At 34.1% G+C, this 14723-nt stretch overlaps 5 protein-coding genes across 6 annotated transcripts; 3 read left to right on the top strand and 2 right to left on the bottom strand.

Moving 5' to 3' along the window:
* Positions 1-331: 331 nt before the first annotated feature.
* LOC111830003 (putative defensin-like protein 169) lies at positions 332-918 on the bottom strand. Its single transcript, XM_023780335.1, has 2 exons — positions 864-918; positions 332-528 (listed from the first exon to the last, which is right to left on the bottom strand). The coding sequence occupies exons 1-2, from the start codon at positions 916-918 to the stop codon at positions 332-334; spliced, it is 252 nt and encodes an 83-aa protein (XP_023636103.1).
* Positions 919-2275: 1357 nt separating this feature from the next.
* Positions 2276-3365, top strand: LOC17882823. The gene has a single exon (XM_006289346.2). The coding sequence runs from the start codon at positions 2487-2489 to the stop codon at positions 3228-3230; it is 744 nt and encodes a 247-aa protein (XP_006289408.1). The 5' UTR covers positions 2276-2486; the 3' UTR covers positions 3231-3365.
* Positions 3366-4254: 889 nt separating this feature from the next.
* LOC17883856 (putative defensin-like protein 145) lies at positions 4255-4832 on the bottom strand. The gene is made up of 2 exons (XM_023780334.1): positions 4752-4832; positions 4255-4472 (listed from the first exon to the last, which is right to left on the bottom strand). The coding sequence occupies exons 1-2, from the start codon at positions 4810-4812 to the stop codon at positions 4255-4257; spliced, it is 279 nt and encodes a 92-aa protein (XP_023636102.1). The 5' UTR covers positions 4813-4832.
* Positions 4833-6898: 2066 nt separating this feature from the next.
* On the top strand, positions 6899-12037 carry LOC17881802 (ubiquitin carboxyl-terminal hydrolase 9). Its single transcript, XM_006286658.2, has 13 exons — positions 6899-7290; positions 7622-7834; positions 7947-8091; positions 8238-8297; positions 8418-8516; positions 8724-9098; positions 9190-9330; positions 9455-9625; positions 9742-9999; positions 10106-10260; positions 10350-10883; positions 10976-11246; positions 11360-12037. Exons 1-13 carry the CDS (start codon positions 7139-7141, stop codon positions 11516-11518), a joined length of 2733 nt encoding a protein of 910 aa, XP_006286720.1. The 5' UTR covers positions 6899-7138; the 3' UTR covers positions 11519-12037.
* LOC17882727 lies at positions 11560-14642 on the top strand. 2 transcript variants are annotated; one of them, XM_006289831.2, is made up of 2 exons: positions 11560-11613; positions 12116-14642. In XM_006289831.2, exons 1-2 carry the CDS (start codon positions 11560-11562, stop codon positions 14630-14632), a joined length of 2571 nt encoding a protein of 856 aa, XP_006289893.2. In that variant the 3' UTR covers positions 14633-14642. The 2 variants fall into 2 exon arrangements, with proteins under 2 accessions (XP_006289893.2, XP_023635990.1); XM_023780222.1 differs by having other exon boundaries at positions 12107-14642.
* The last annotated feature ends 81 nt before the right edge of the window (positions 14643-14723 follow it).

The following is a 14723-nucleotide window of genomic DNA, read 5'->3' as shown; positions in this document are numbered from 1 at the left end:
AAGATTATAATTTTTACTGTGTGTTATAAATTAATTTATTGTGATAGTAAAATCAAATATTTAAAATGTATATAAATTTTACCACATTTTACGTTATATTTATTGTACCTTTCATAAAATTGTTTATGTTTTTTTTTTTAATGAGCCCAAAGAACATTGCTGTCATAATTTGGTAATAACACTAATACAAGTTACTAGACCATAAAATCAACAAATATTGTATGTGTTTACTTTATTATAAGAGACATTACATACATATTGTAATGAGTTTTGGAGAAATAAGGAAACAATAAAATGATTTTTATATGTAAACAAATAATTGCATTTTTAGCTATTTGCAACGCCAAGTGCAAAAACATTTATTACTAGTGCTGCAAGTACCAACTGTAACCTGGTCTTTAACTTGAAACTGACGAGTGTTCTTACACCTAGTCTGACATCGGTCATGGTTACATTTCCCGGGTTTTTGGTCAGGTAGAGGAGAAGCACACCAACCCTGTAATGGGTGCTTGGGTTGTTTTTGCAATCCTATTAATATTATACAGAAACCATGAAATATTAGTTTAAAAAATGAAAAAGGATAAATCGTTTTGAAAGAGATTAAAAAATTTATAACAGATATCTAATATATTATTTTAAATAGTGAAAATAGTGAAATTTCACCTAATGAAAATAATTAATGAAAATTAATTATGAAATTAAATGGTGAAAATTAACTATGAAACAGATGTTAAAAAATATTTTTAAATGATATGTAAAATAAATAATATTGTATTTAAAATGACTAATTAAATAGTAACATATAACAATGACTATAAGTTTGTTCAAAAAAAAAAACAATGATTATAAATCAAAATACAAACCTAGTACAGGAATGACGAGAAGAATTAAAACGATAAAGGAGAATGATTTTTTCATCATTGATGATATAAATGAACACTTTTTGTTCATCAAAAATTGACTGTTTATTTGAAAATTAAAATAAAAAGGAAAAGAAAAAGAGCAACTATATATAAGAAGTTGAATGTATATAACATTATAGCATATCTATTTTAAGCTATATCTCCTTCAATTGCGATTCAGCTTGCTTAATTATCCGAGACTATCAAAGCATGAGACTCGCTCTTTTTGACAAAACTATTTCCTAATATATCTATAACCAATAAATTCATATAATACATACTTAAATGTGAGTATATTAAACAAAAAGTAAATTTAGCTAACGATAGGCAAACGATCATCCACCATCTTTTTCATAGTGGAGTTGTGGATCTATCGATCTTAACGGAACGTGGCAGCTCGTTAATGCCGTAAACCGGGTTAAAAAATCTTGTGTTCGTTCCTCTTTGCTGTTTCAAGAGATAAAGTGATGATCTTCTCTGCTCTTTCATTTTATCATAACATCACTTTTAATCGATAAGAATCACTCATGTTTCTTTTTGAAGATAACAATTTAACACACCAACTTCATACAAGTTAAATAGACTTTTTACTACTTGCACCTAAGAAGGCCCTTTGTAAACCAAAATTGTTTTTAATGCAATTTGAGTTTATTATTTTAATTGTTTATCAATTTAATATTTGTAAGCACATTATTTGTATAAAACTTAAAATCAAATGTTTCACACATTTCTAATCCTTATTTATCAAAACAATTCAAGAAAATTATATGCATTGAATTTGAACCAATAAATATTACAAAGGATTGTTGGTGTTGTTTGAGACTAGAAACTATGAATATCACATTGAGTTAAATATAAACATTACTATCTTTTGATATCTGTAAAACAATTTATTTTACTTGTCAACATCTCAGATTAATAACTTGATACGTTTCTTAATCTCGCTAATGATTAACTTTGAAACGTAACTTTATATAACAAGATAATAATTTTATTATAATTATGCTTTTATTTGTAAAGCATAAAACAAACAATTTTTTTGTTTAACACAGAACAAAATCTCTAAATCAACAAAACTAACATGTATCGCGATCACACAAGTTACTAATTAAAGTTTAATGTAATAAGATGTGGGTTACGTTGTAACAATAGTTTGACACATAAACGTTTTGAACTGTGGTTGTATAAACTTTGTATTTCAAATTGTAGCACTATTTCAAATGGGCTTTACCTTGGTCCCAAATTGTTAATATCTATCTTCTAACCTCGGCCCATTAATATTAACAAAGCCCATTAATGATTGATGAACGCAATAGTGGAAATCAATTCATCATCTCATCGTCTTCTTCGTTGAGAAATCGGACGAGAGAATCCATAGATTTACGTCAAGATAGGTTTTTTCTTCTTCTCTCTATTGGGAATCGCAAAGCTCTTTCACGTAAAACATTACAATCGTCGTTGAGAAGAGACGAATTGGTTTTTTTTTTTTTTTTTTTCTATAAAGCTTCGAAATTTAAGGAGATTTTCTGGGTAAATTTGAGAAAGAATCAAAATTTAGGGTTTTTTTTTCAGGGTAAATTTGAAATGAAGCCACACGAGGATTGGGTTTATGAATCATGGACTGTAGATTGTGTTTGTGGTGTGAATTTTGATGATGGTAAAGAGATGGTTGATTGTGATGAATGTGGTGTATGGGTTCATACATGGTGTTCTCGTTATGTTAAAGAAGATGATTTGTTTGTTTGTCATAAGTGTAAGAAGAAGATCAAAAACAATGATATCGAAAAGTTATCTGTTACTAAATCAATGAGGATGGGGAATGTATCTGGTCAGATGAGTGAGACTGTTCCAATATTGAAGACTTGTTCAGAGATACCAATTGAAGAAAGGGTTCATGTACAAGGTGTTCCTGGTGGTGATTTGGCTCTGTTTGAATGTGTTTCTTCGGTTTTTACGCGTCAGCTTTGGAAGTGTAGTGGTTATGTGCCTAAGAAGTTTAGGTTTCAGTATAAGGAGTTTCCTTGTTGGGATGAGATTGAGAAGAAGGATGATGTTTGTGAGATTGGGGATGATGATGATGAGGATACTTGTGCTGGTGTTTTGTTGTCTATGTCGAAAGAGAACGTCGTGGATGGTAGGAATTTGGGTTCTAGAGATATTGAGATGAAACATTCTCGGAGTGGTGTGGATAAAGAGAAGAGCTTGCTGTTTCCTTTGAGTGCGAATAAGCGGAGAAAAGAATCCTCGGGGGGTTTTGATGATCGGGTTTATAAGAAGGTTAAAGTTGCGGGTAAAGAGGAAGAAGGTGAGAAGAAAGCGGTTTTGTGAGCAGAACTTGTTATTGTTCTAGTCCTTACAATGCTATATAAGGAGGCTTTGATTTGGATGTAGGAGAGACATTGTATGTCTCACAACCAAACATTTCTAACTTTTATAGGAATTTAAGTTTATTTTTTTGAATTACTAGTACTTCGACCTATCGCCATTTATACTTCGCTATAAGAAGCTCATGAGGAAACAGAGGAACACAATGCATTGATAGTGGTCTTGCTATGATGATTAAATGTGATAAGAGCTTTCCAACTAATAATTCTTTGATATATCATCTGTCAAATGTTTAGGTTTCTAACTTTTTCACTGGTTTGTATCCTTAACCTTTCTAACAGTTGTAGGAGGATACTCAACATCCAAAAATATATGCAATACAAAGTTAATGTTCTTTATATTGTCGATCTCTTGGTTTAAAATTTTGTGTAAGGAATAAAGAAGCAAGAAAAGGCTTTGTTTATCTTGATGATCAAGTCAATCTTTGTCCCTTGAAGGCTGCACAGACTTGAGAACGTTGCACAAAGGTTATGATATGGAAGGTTTGGTAGTTATGACTTATGGTAACTGCTAACCTCAGTCAGCTTTATCATCCAAGATGGTGTAGACATGAAGAATCGCAAGAATCTCAAGTTTTAAGTGCTTAAATCTTTAGATCATCACCAATGTTAAAGCAATCGTTTTTTTTGGTGGAACGTACACAAAACATGTGTTTCATGTAACATGCACGAATATGGCATCAACAAGTTAAGGTAACAGCAATGGTAATTAGCCTAATGCATTGGTTTAGTGTGGCGGCCAAGATAGATGATAGAAGGAAATATAAAATATAAACCCATAAAACAATGGTGAATTTTGTATTCATATAGTATTTTGTATAAAAGTAACAAATTCTAATATATATGTTTTGGAAAATATAAATAAAGCATAAACTTTAGGAGGTTCCAAAGTTACATAATTAAAAAAAAAAAATTAGGTTCTTAATCAATAACATTGCAACATGAGTCAAGATAATTTCATATTTGAATCAGGCAGAGCCTTGAATCCATGGACAACGGAAATGGCAGATGCAACGAGGACGACATGAAGCCTCTGTACCATTCCCTTTCCACTTCTGTCTACATTTAGATTCACAATCTTTGATGACACATTTCTCAGTTTTCTGGTTATTATTAGGGAAAGGCCTAGAACACCATGTTTGTTTCGTTGGTGTTTTCTTTTGTCCATCTCCAACCACTCCTGCTACTGTTACATATATATATAAAACATCAAATCTCAATTTCTGTGATTAGAAAAAAATATATATATAGCTTGACATATACATTTGTCAAATACATATAATTGATAGTTCGATCAGAATATTTTATCATAATATAAATGAAGTAATTATATTCGAAAATTTTTGAAAGATGTATTTTGGCTTTTGGGTACCAATCCTCCATGAGGGATCACATTATAACATAAGGTATTTGTATTTAGTTCTCATAAAAAATATTATATGAAACATTTAAAATAATTACAAACCTAGCACAAAAAGGATGTAGAGAGCTAGAACGCCCAATGAGAATATAAATTTTGTTTTCATCTTAGAAGATATAAATGAAATTTTTTGGTAGAAAAAAGTATAGATGAATATATTGTGGTTTTTTCTTTTAAAAATGAAAATTTATATGTTTTAATAAAAAAGAAATAAAAGAAAGAAAGAAAGAAAGAAAGAAGAGAGTAAAATATATAAGGCATTACAAAAACTATCTTAAGCTATCGATCTCCTTAAATTTCGATTCAGGTTTCCACTCATTTGATAGGTTAAAAAGCCTAAGACTCCGCTCGTCTTTCACATAGTGGTTTTCAAATCAAGCAAAGATGATGAATTCCTAATATTCATATCTAATTTTGAGTTTATATACTAAATATGGAAAAATGTATACAAAAATAGCAATTTATTTTTCATATATATATAAATGTAATTTAGAAGGAAACAATTGACATAGGTTTCTAAATAACAAATTACTAGTGACAAAAAAAAAACAAATTACTAGATGATCATCTGAGCTAAGAACAAGATTAAAATAATTTGATTAACCAATAAAAGAGATTTTTAATCAAAGTTTATCGCAGTAAGTTGATATTGATACTTTTTTCAATTTTGTTCTCGGGAATTTCATATGGTTTTATTCATATATTATATACGGGTTGTGGCTTCAGTAAATTATATAAAATGGAAATCAATTATATTCATTATGATTTAATTTAATGGTAAAGTTGATCGTATTTTCAAATTACAGGATCTACTAATGATTTGGTACTAGCATTCATGTGGTAATTATAGTTTAGGATGGTGATATATACATGTTATTGGGTTTGCGAGGGAAAGAAAAAGGAAAAATGAAACGATGAAAACTGGAAATTGAAAGAAAACCATTGGAACAAAGAAATTCTAGGGACAAAAAGCAAAAAAAAGTGGAGACTTAGCTTAATCACTTCTAAATTCTACCTAATAAACGAAAATTGCTAAATTAGAAGTTAGAGGGTTATGGCTTATGAGTTAAGATTAGATCAAAAGAGTTCGAGCAAGGGTTGGCGCATTATTTCAATTTGTACATTTTTGTTTTCTCACTTTTTCTATACGAACATTTTGGCTCTTAAGATATCATCATAATAAGTTTAATTCTTTAGAAGACTACACAAACATTTTTCGTTTTGTGTAAAAAATTGTAGTTTTGCAATTGAACTGACCCATATCCAATAATCGTTTTATCCGATTTTATTCGATCCAAATTTAACAGATTCTTACAAGAATTTAATTGATTCTGACCAAAAAACGGAAAAAATCAGAAAAAGGAAAAAAATGAATATTTTATTAAATAATAAACATTTTTTTGTATTTTTTAGTAAAAAATGTTAATGGTTCATGGTTGATTGCAAAAAATATATATACTTAAGTTAAGGCCATTAGATCAAGGACGAATTTCTTCCAATTGGGAAGAAGATATGAAAATATATAAATATTAACTCAATGGGATTCTTAAATTATTAAGTATAAACATTAAATAATATTCTATTAAAATACTTATTCATTTTATATGATTTAGATAAGATTTGTACAAATGAATAATTATTTGAATTTATTTATTTTAAGACATTTATGTAATACAAAATCAGGAATATTTCATAATTTATTTATAAATATTCTAAATATAACAAAAAAATTCTTATGTTTAAGTAAGTAATTGTTAATAAATATTAAATTATTAATTAATAGTAAAAAAGAGATATTAGGGAATTTGAAAATTAGGGAATTCATTAAAATGAAAATAAAAATCTAAAATTATCTTCTTAAATTAAATTGTTAAATTATGAATGTAAATTGTTGAATTTCAGATCAAATCAAAACTACACCGAACCATCCAATTACAGTCTAGACTTTCCAGTTAAACTTATAAACTGCAATTACCAAAAAATAAAAAAATTAACATTTTATTAAGTGCTATTACATTCTTAATCTTAAGTGTAATAATAATTACCTAAAATAAATAAAAAATTTAACATTTTAACCAAGTTTACAATGAAAGTAATTTGCTACTTGTTGGAAAAGAAAAGAAATTGGAAAACATCACAGACCATAAAAATCGTGAATCCAAAAATAAGTCTCTCTCTCTCTCTCTCTCTCTCTCTCTCTCTCTCTGGTTCTTCTCCTCCAATCTAGGGTTCCTTCGAATTCTTCTTCTCCGATTCTTTGGTCTTGCCGTTGTTGTTTCCTTTCTCAGATCCTCACATTACATTTTTCTTTCTCTCTGTTTCGTTCGATTTCGTCCGTTGAGTCTTGCGATTTCGTTTGAAAAAAATTGGTGGATCTTGGATCGTAGTTTTGTTTACCATTTGATTGATCGGTTCATCATCTTGTTGAGAAGATGACGATTCCTAATTCCGATTTCATGGTTGAGAACGGAGTCTGTGATTTGCCGCTATCTCCTGAGGAAGAGAAACGTATCGTCTCGGAGCTGACTACCGAATCGGAGAATAATTTGAAGGAAGGGAACGTTTACTTTGTCATCTCTAAAAGGTTCGTTCTCGTTGCCTTAACTTTTACCGTTTTGTTAGCTGATGATGACGACGACGATGATGATGATGATCCAAGTAGTATCAGTAGTAATTGCTTCACAGATTTGATTGTTGGAATGCTTCTCTGTTCATATCTCTGTGTAGCTTTTCATTTCCTGTATCTGTGTTTCGGTTGTGTTTTTGAATCTTACTCTGGGCTTGTATAGAGATATTTTGAGGAATTGTATAGATTTTCGAGATTTAGGTGAGGAATTGTATAGATTTTCAAGATTTAGGTGAGGAATTTAGTTATGTGTGTTCTAAGTCGTGGTTAATGTTTGTTGTTACTGTAGGTGGTATACAAGCTGGCAGAAATATGTTGAGCAGTCAACAGATGAATGTATAAGTGGAGAGTCCTCTGAAGCTTCGAGGCCTGGACCGATTGATAACAAAGATATTATTGAAAGTGAAAGCGACATTAACGATCCACAACTTCGTAGATTGCTGGTGGAAGGGGAGGACTACGTGTTAGTTCCTCAAGATGTTTGGAAAAGACTTGTTGAATGGTGAGTGTTTCCTCTGTTATTCTCATTGCTTATGCACCAGATTGTCTCCTGGAACTATGTTGATCAAATATGCTTTCAAGGGGATATAACCTGGTCTTATGTCTTTTTTTAGGTATAGCGGAGGTCCTCCGATAGAAAGGAAGATGATCTGTCAAGGGTTTTACAGTAGGAGTTATAATGTAGAGGTTTACCCACTCTGCCTTATGTTAACAGACGGACGCGATGAAAGTAAAACTGTAATACGGCTGGGAAAACAGGTGCCCTATCAGATCATCATACTCTACTTTGGCTTTTTGTTTTGCTTCAACCTACTAGTTGTGCTTATGTAGCCAGAGACTCTTTTGTTATTCACTACTACGTCCCACTTTGGTCACTTTCTTACATGGGTTGTTCATTATTTCAGGCCTCTGTAAGGGAACTTTATGAGAAGGTTTGTGCTATGACAGGTGTTGCGCAAGAAAAGGTGCGTGTCTGGAGTGTTTCATGTCTATGTCTGTTTTCTTGTTATTTTTTCTTTCTGATGAAATATGCATTGTTTGATATGGAGATGTGTTCTTTAATTCACATTGATATGTATAAACAGGCACACATCTGGGATTACTTCGATAAGAGGAAAATCGGAATCTTGTATCCTTCGTCTAACAAGAGCCTGGAAGAGTCAAGGCTTCAGATGGACCAAGATGTAAGTATCTAGAGAACTGTTTGTAACTCTTCTTATATTGACAAATCTTGACGAATTACCTTTTTCAACTTGCACTACAAGTTTTCTTAACTTGATTTTGGGTCATTGCCTTTTGAGTTCTTTTATTGTGAAAAACCGAATCCCATTTATCTCATTTAATTTTAGTTTTCATTTATTGTTCGACAATGACGAATGCATCCCATGCAGATTCTTCTTGAAGTTGATGGGTCGTCTTCATCTCAACATGCTATGAGCTCGACAGGAGATGAGTTAGCTCTGGTACCTCTGGAACCTTCAAGGTCCCGTGTTACAATTGCTGGGGGGCCTACCCTACCCAATGGCAATTCCACCACGTCCAAGTTTAGTCTCTTTCCGAGAATAACTTCTGAAGATGACGGTGGCGATTCTTTTGGTATTCTTGGAAAAGGAGAGAAGGGAGGATTAGCAGGATTGAGTAATCTAGGAAATACCTGCTTTATGAATAGCGCTCTTCAGTGTTTGGCCCACACACCTCCAATTATGGAATACTTCTTGCAAGATTACAGTGAGGACATAAATAGAGATAATCCTTTGGGAATGTGTGTAAGTGCTTGATACTTATTTTGGTTTCCATTTCCTCATGTGAAGGTGGTCACATGCAGTCTGAATATAATTCTAATACTTAATTATCCAGGGTGAGCTTGCTATCGCATTTGGTGATTTGTTGAAGAACTTATGGTCATCAGGAAAGAATGCAGTTGCACCACGCTCTTTTAAGACAAAATTGGCTAGATTTGCTCCACAGTTTAGTGGTTACAATCAGCATGATTCTCAAGTTAGTGATTTTCTCTATTATGTATGATGGTGCATTGTTCCTGGCATTGTTGTTGTTATTTTGCTACCCAGAATATTTCATTTTTTTTTTGCTTTGTGTATGATGTATTAAATTTTTGTCTCAGGAACTGCTCGCTTTCTTATTGGATGGGCTGCACGAAGATTTAAATAAGGTAAAACGAAAACCTTATATCGAACTTAAAGATTCTGACAATCGTCCGGATGATGAAGTGGCTGAAGAGCTTTGGGGTTATCATCAGGCCCGAAATGATTCTGTAATAGTTAACGTCTGTCAAGTAAGTATCTCTTAACGTTTCCTAATCACTTCTTCCTTTGAATTTTCATACAAGTACTACAAGTTTCTGTATTTAGTTTCCTGACCATTTCTTATGATGTATTTCATTTCTTTTAGGGCCAATACAAGTCAACTCTGGTTTGTCCAGTTTGCGGAAAAATATCAATCACTTTTGATCCCTTCATGTACTTGTCTATACCTTTGCCATCAACACTTACACGACCAATGACAGTTACAGTGTTTTATTGTGATGGAAGTCGTCTTCCGATGCCATACACTGTGACAGTACCTAAACATGGATCTTGTAGAGATCTCATTACTGCATTAGGCACTGCTTGCTGCTTAGCCAATGATGAAAGCCTTTTACTTGCAGAGGTATGATTTTTGGCTTGTTCTTTTCATGTATTAAGATTTTTCCTTATCCTTCTTTTTGGAGCTGAAATCCCTGAGGATTGTGTGCACTGTGCAATTGTCCTTTCAGGTATATGATCACAAGATATTTAGATATTTTGAGAATCCCTTGGAATCACTGAGTGTGATAAAAGATGATGAGCACATTGTGGCTTATCGGTTGAATCAGATGCTGAAAGGATCAGGGAAAGCAAAACTTGAAATTCTTCATGGAGGGCAGGAGAGGTAAGCATTGGTTTTATTTGTTACACAAGAACTCTTCTTTTTTCCTGTTGGGTTAAAATTTTATAGCTCATACTTATTGGGTTCTACAGGGCTGTTGTGGAGAGTGTTAGAGGCAGAGACGTCAAGCTGTTTGGAACTCCTTTTGTGACTTATGTGAACACAGAACCACTAAGTGGAACTGACATTGATGCAGTTATCTCTAGATTTCTGTCACCTCTGCACAGGGTCCATGCCCCATCTAATATTCATAACGGAAATGACAACGGCCACCCTACTGATGCTACTGCTGACGAAACATCCAAAATTTTATCATCCCCAGAAATCGAGATAGACGATGCATCTGATCGAGAATTATCCTTCAGGGTATTCTTGACAGATGAACGTGGATCGAACTTTAAACCACTTCAGTCTGAATCTTCTGTGAGCCCTGGTACCATTACAAGAGTTTTAGTCGAATGGAATGAGGGTGAGCATGAAAAATATGATTCTACCTATTTGAGTGATCTTCCTGAGGTTCACAAAACAAGTTTCTCTGCAAAGAAGACAAGGCAAGAAGCTATATCCCTGTTTTCGTGTTTGGAGGCCTTTTTAGCAGAAGAACCTCTGGGACCGGATGACATGTGGTATAGCTCGTATCTTGAGTTTTTAATTGCATAATCTGATCTATTCATCTGAAGATTTAGTTTTGACCATCTTACTCACCATTCTGAACCAGGTTTTGTCCAAGCTGCAAAGAACACAGACAAGCAAACAAAAAACTAGACCTGTGGAAATTGCCAGATATTCTTGTGTTCCATTTAAAACGGTTCACGTATAGCAGATATCTCAAGAACAAGATTGATACCTTTGTGAATTTCCCAATTCACGATTTAGACTTGAGCAAGTACGTGAAAAACAAGAATGGCCAGTCATATCTGTATGAGCTATATGCCATTAGTAATCATTACGGTGGACTTGGTGGTGGTCACTACACAGCCTACGCTAAGGTTTGTGATTTGATTGATCTCACTATCTACTTCGTTTGTTTTTACTTGTGCATTTGTATAAATGCATAATCTCTATCATCATATCTGACTTATATGTGTCATTGTTCCTGCAGTTGATTGATGACAACAAATGGTATCATTTCGACGACAGTCGTGTTTCATCTGCAAATGAATCTGAAATCAAAAGCTCAGCTGCATATGTTCTTTTCTACCGAAGAGTAAGAAGTGAAACTGAGACACAAACAGCTGAGATGTCGAGTGATATGGATTAGTCATATGCCTAAGTTCTTATAATGGACAAAGCACGACGTCGATGCATTTTTCTCAGAGATGCATTGGTCTCCTCTCTCTGTCTCTCTCATGTCAGGTGATAACACCTCTATTCTTTCTTGATTTGAAGTTGGCGGTTCTGCTTCAGGTTTTATGATGTTTTTTTTGGCATATCTAAGGAAAGGTGGGATTTAGGTTCGGAAGATTGTTTGATTAGTGAGTTTTGTTCGGTGAAAGGTTTAAGTTTTTTTTCGGGTAGTAAATGAAGCGATGAACAGCTTTAGAAGTGTAGAGATTTGTGGAAGTAGCCTTTGTTGTGAATTGTGATGTTCAACACCACATATAATTTTTGTCCTTTTGATGTTGAATTGATGATATATAAATATAATAGAAGCTTCCCTTTCAATACATGTGTTCTTTTCTTTAAGCTTAAAAATCTGATCTATTTGAGTATCTTTAATATCTTATCTAGTGAGAGTTGGAATAAAAGACACAACCCATGTGTGGTTGAGGATGACCATTGAATGCTTTGTCAATTTATTGCTTACCGTTCAATGCTTTAACAAAATAAAAACAATCTTTCATACTAGTCTACTCAGATAAGCTCTCTAGACAACTCTATGGATTCGGAGTCATTTCAAGGTTTGGATGAGGATGCACAGCTGCTCCTTTCACACGTTACTCAACAATTGTTTCAAGGTCCTGATGGAGATTTGGAGCTCATATTACTCATTGCTCAAATAAATGATCTGGTAAGCTCAATGGGTTTGAATTCGCAGCGGGATCAGTCTGAGCTAATGCCACTCATCACTCAAACAATCTCTGTTTTCAACTCTATGGATTTGGATCCCCGGCCAAAGCCGTTGCAAGAACTCGTGTCGCTACTGTATGATTACTCTATGAATTCAAATTCACGTTGGAGTCTGCAGTTTCAACTCAAGTCACTCTTTCGGAAAATCTTTACTTTGGAGCAGGAACCAGAGCTCTTATCTGTCGGAAGCTCTATTGATTCGGAGTCGGAGCTCATATCGCTTATTACTCAACTATTGTTTCTCGACTGGGAAAGGGATCTCAAGGCCCTAACAGTCGTTACTCAAATATTCTCTTTAGTCAGTTCAATACATTTGAATAATTCGCAGCCGAAGCCGGAGTCAGAGCTCATGTCACTTATTTCTCAATCAATCTCTGTCTTCAACTCTATTATAGATTTGAATTCCCAGCCGGAGGCATTGTCAGAGCTCATATTACGCTTCTATGCTAACTATATGGAACGACATTCATCTATCGACATAATGTTAGAGTTAAGGTTCAAGTCACTCTTGGGTCATATCTTGACTCTCGAGCCGAAGCCAGATCTTATATCACTCATCCATAAGATATTCAAAGTCGTCATCTCTATAAATTCAAAGTCAGTGAAGTTCATTTCCTTGTACCCTCAAAAACGAGTAATACTGAGAAAAGGAACATTTCATGTGAAAGAAGAAGACAAGTGGAGTGGCAATGGGGAGTGGGAGTGTTTCCCTGGGAAATGGCTGAAGTTCGAATACCCAGAAGACGACACTACCTATTTTAGATGCATAGGTTGCAACGGCGATAACCATGGAGAATATAACAGCACTAAAGTTGAGGTACAACACTATCTTCATCGAAACCATTCTCTCCAGCTTGTCTTGTTGGATGAGTGCAGCGGAACCAGGAAATGCTATTGTTGTGATGAAGATATCAAAGGGTTATTTTCTTGGTGCATGGCTTGCGATTTTGCTATGAATAATGATTGTCTAAAGAAAGAGGTAGTCTTTTCCATTGATCAACCAAAGTGGCATGAACATACTCTTTCTGTGTTTCCAAGACATGCTATCTTAAGTTGCAACCTCTGTGGCTTGAACGATGCAAGAAGTCCTATCTATATGTGTCCCCCTTGTGACTTCGTTCTCCATCAAAAGTGTATCAACTTACCGCGAGTCATAAGGATATCACGTCATTACCATCGTATCTCGTTTACCTATTCTTTTGACCAAGGAGATTTGTCTTGTGGTGTTTGTCGCACAGATATCGACAATAAGTATGGGGGTTATTCTTGTATCAAAGAAGGTTGTTTGTATGCCGTTCATTCAAGATGTGCAACACAAAAAAATGTGTGGGATGGTAAAGAACTTGAGGGAGAGCCAGAAGAAGACATTGAAGAAGTTGAGCCATTTGTGAGGATTAGCGATGGAATTATACAGCATTTCAGCCATCAACATCATAATATGAGAATCGATGTGAACACAGGCAGAGATTACAACGAGAACCGAGAGTGTCAAGCTTGCATCACACCAATTTATTTTGGTAACTTCTACTCATGTATGCAATGTGACTTCATTCTCCACGAAGAATGTGCAAATCTTTCTCGCAAAATACATCACCCGATACACCCACATCTACTCACCCCAGGATATGACAGAGTTGATCAAGACTTTACGACTCTATGTGCAGCTTGTCCTCAATTGCGCATGGCTGGATTCTTCTATGGGTGTAGTAACAAAGGAAGCACTTTCAACCTACACGTCAAGTGTGCCACAGTTTCCGAGCCATTAGTTCATGAAAGCCATATGCATCCTTTATTCCTAACATCCAAACCAGAAGAGGAGCAAAGAATTTGTTCGGTCTGCAAAGAAAAGCAAATAAATTTGTATTCGACAAACGAAACATTCAATTGCATTGTGTGTGACTTTGCTTTGTGTTTTGGATGTGCTACTTTACCTCAAAAGGTAAGGTATAAGCATGATAAGCATGTACTCACTCTTTCTTATGGGCAGGAGACAAGTACAATGACGAATTGGTGTGAAGTTTGCGAGGGCAAAATATATCCCGAACAGCGGTTTTATGTGTGTGATGAGTACTGTTGTGTTACTCTACACGTTCAATGTATGCTTGGGCGGGACTTATACATGAAGCCTGGTTCATCTTGGGTCTTTTTACAGAAACAAGTTATCGTAGTACCAAACAATCATCATATGACTCGTCCTATTTGCTCATGTTGTAAAAAACGTTGTCCACACAAGATAGCTTTGCAGTGGTCTGGTTCATTATTTTGTTCCATGGTTTGTGTATATGGTTCAGACAAGAGGGAATGAAAACTTTAAAAATTTTTAAATTCTAAATGGGTGCGAAATTGCGAATCATATTATATAATTTAGATTGTTAATATAATTTTTTTAAAGAATA

The sequence above is a fragment of the Capsella rubella genome, unplaced genomic scaffold (assembly GCF_000375325.1).
Source record: "Capsella rubella cultivar Monte Gargano unplaced genomic scaffold, Caprub1_0 scaffold_6, whole genome shotgun sequence".
Classification (NCBI taxonomy): domain Eukaryota; kingdom Viridiplantae; phylum Streptophyta; class Magnoliopsida; order Brassicales; family Brassicaceae; genus Capsella; species Capsella rubella.
The sequence above is the reverse complement of the archived record's forward strand: the minus strand, read 5'-3'. Positions and strand labels throughout refer to the sequence as shown.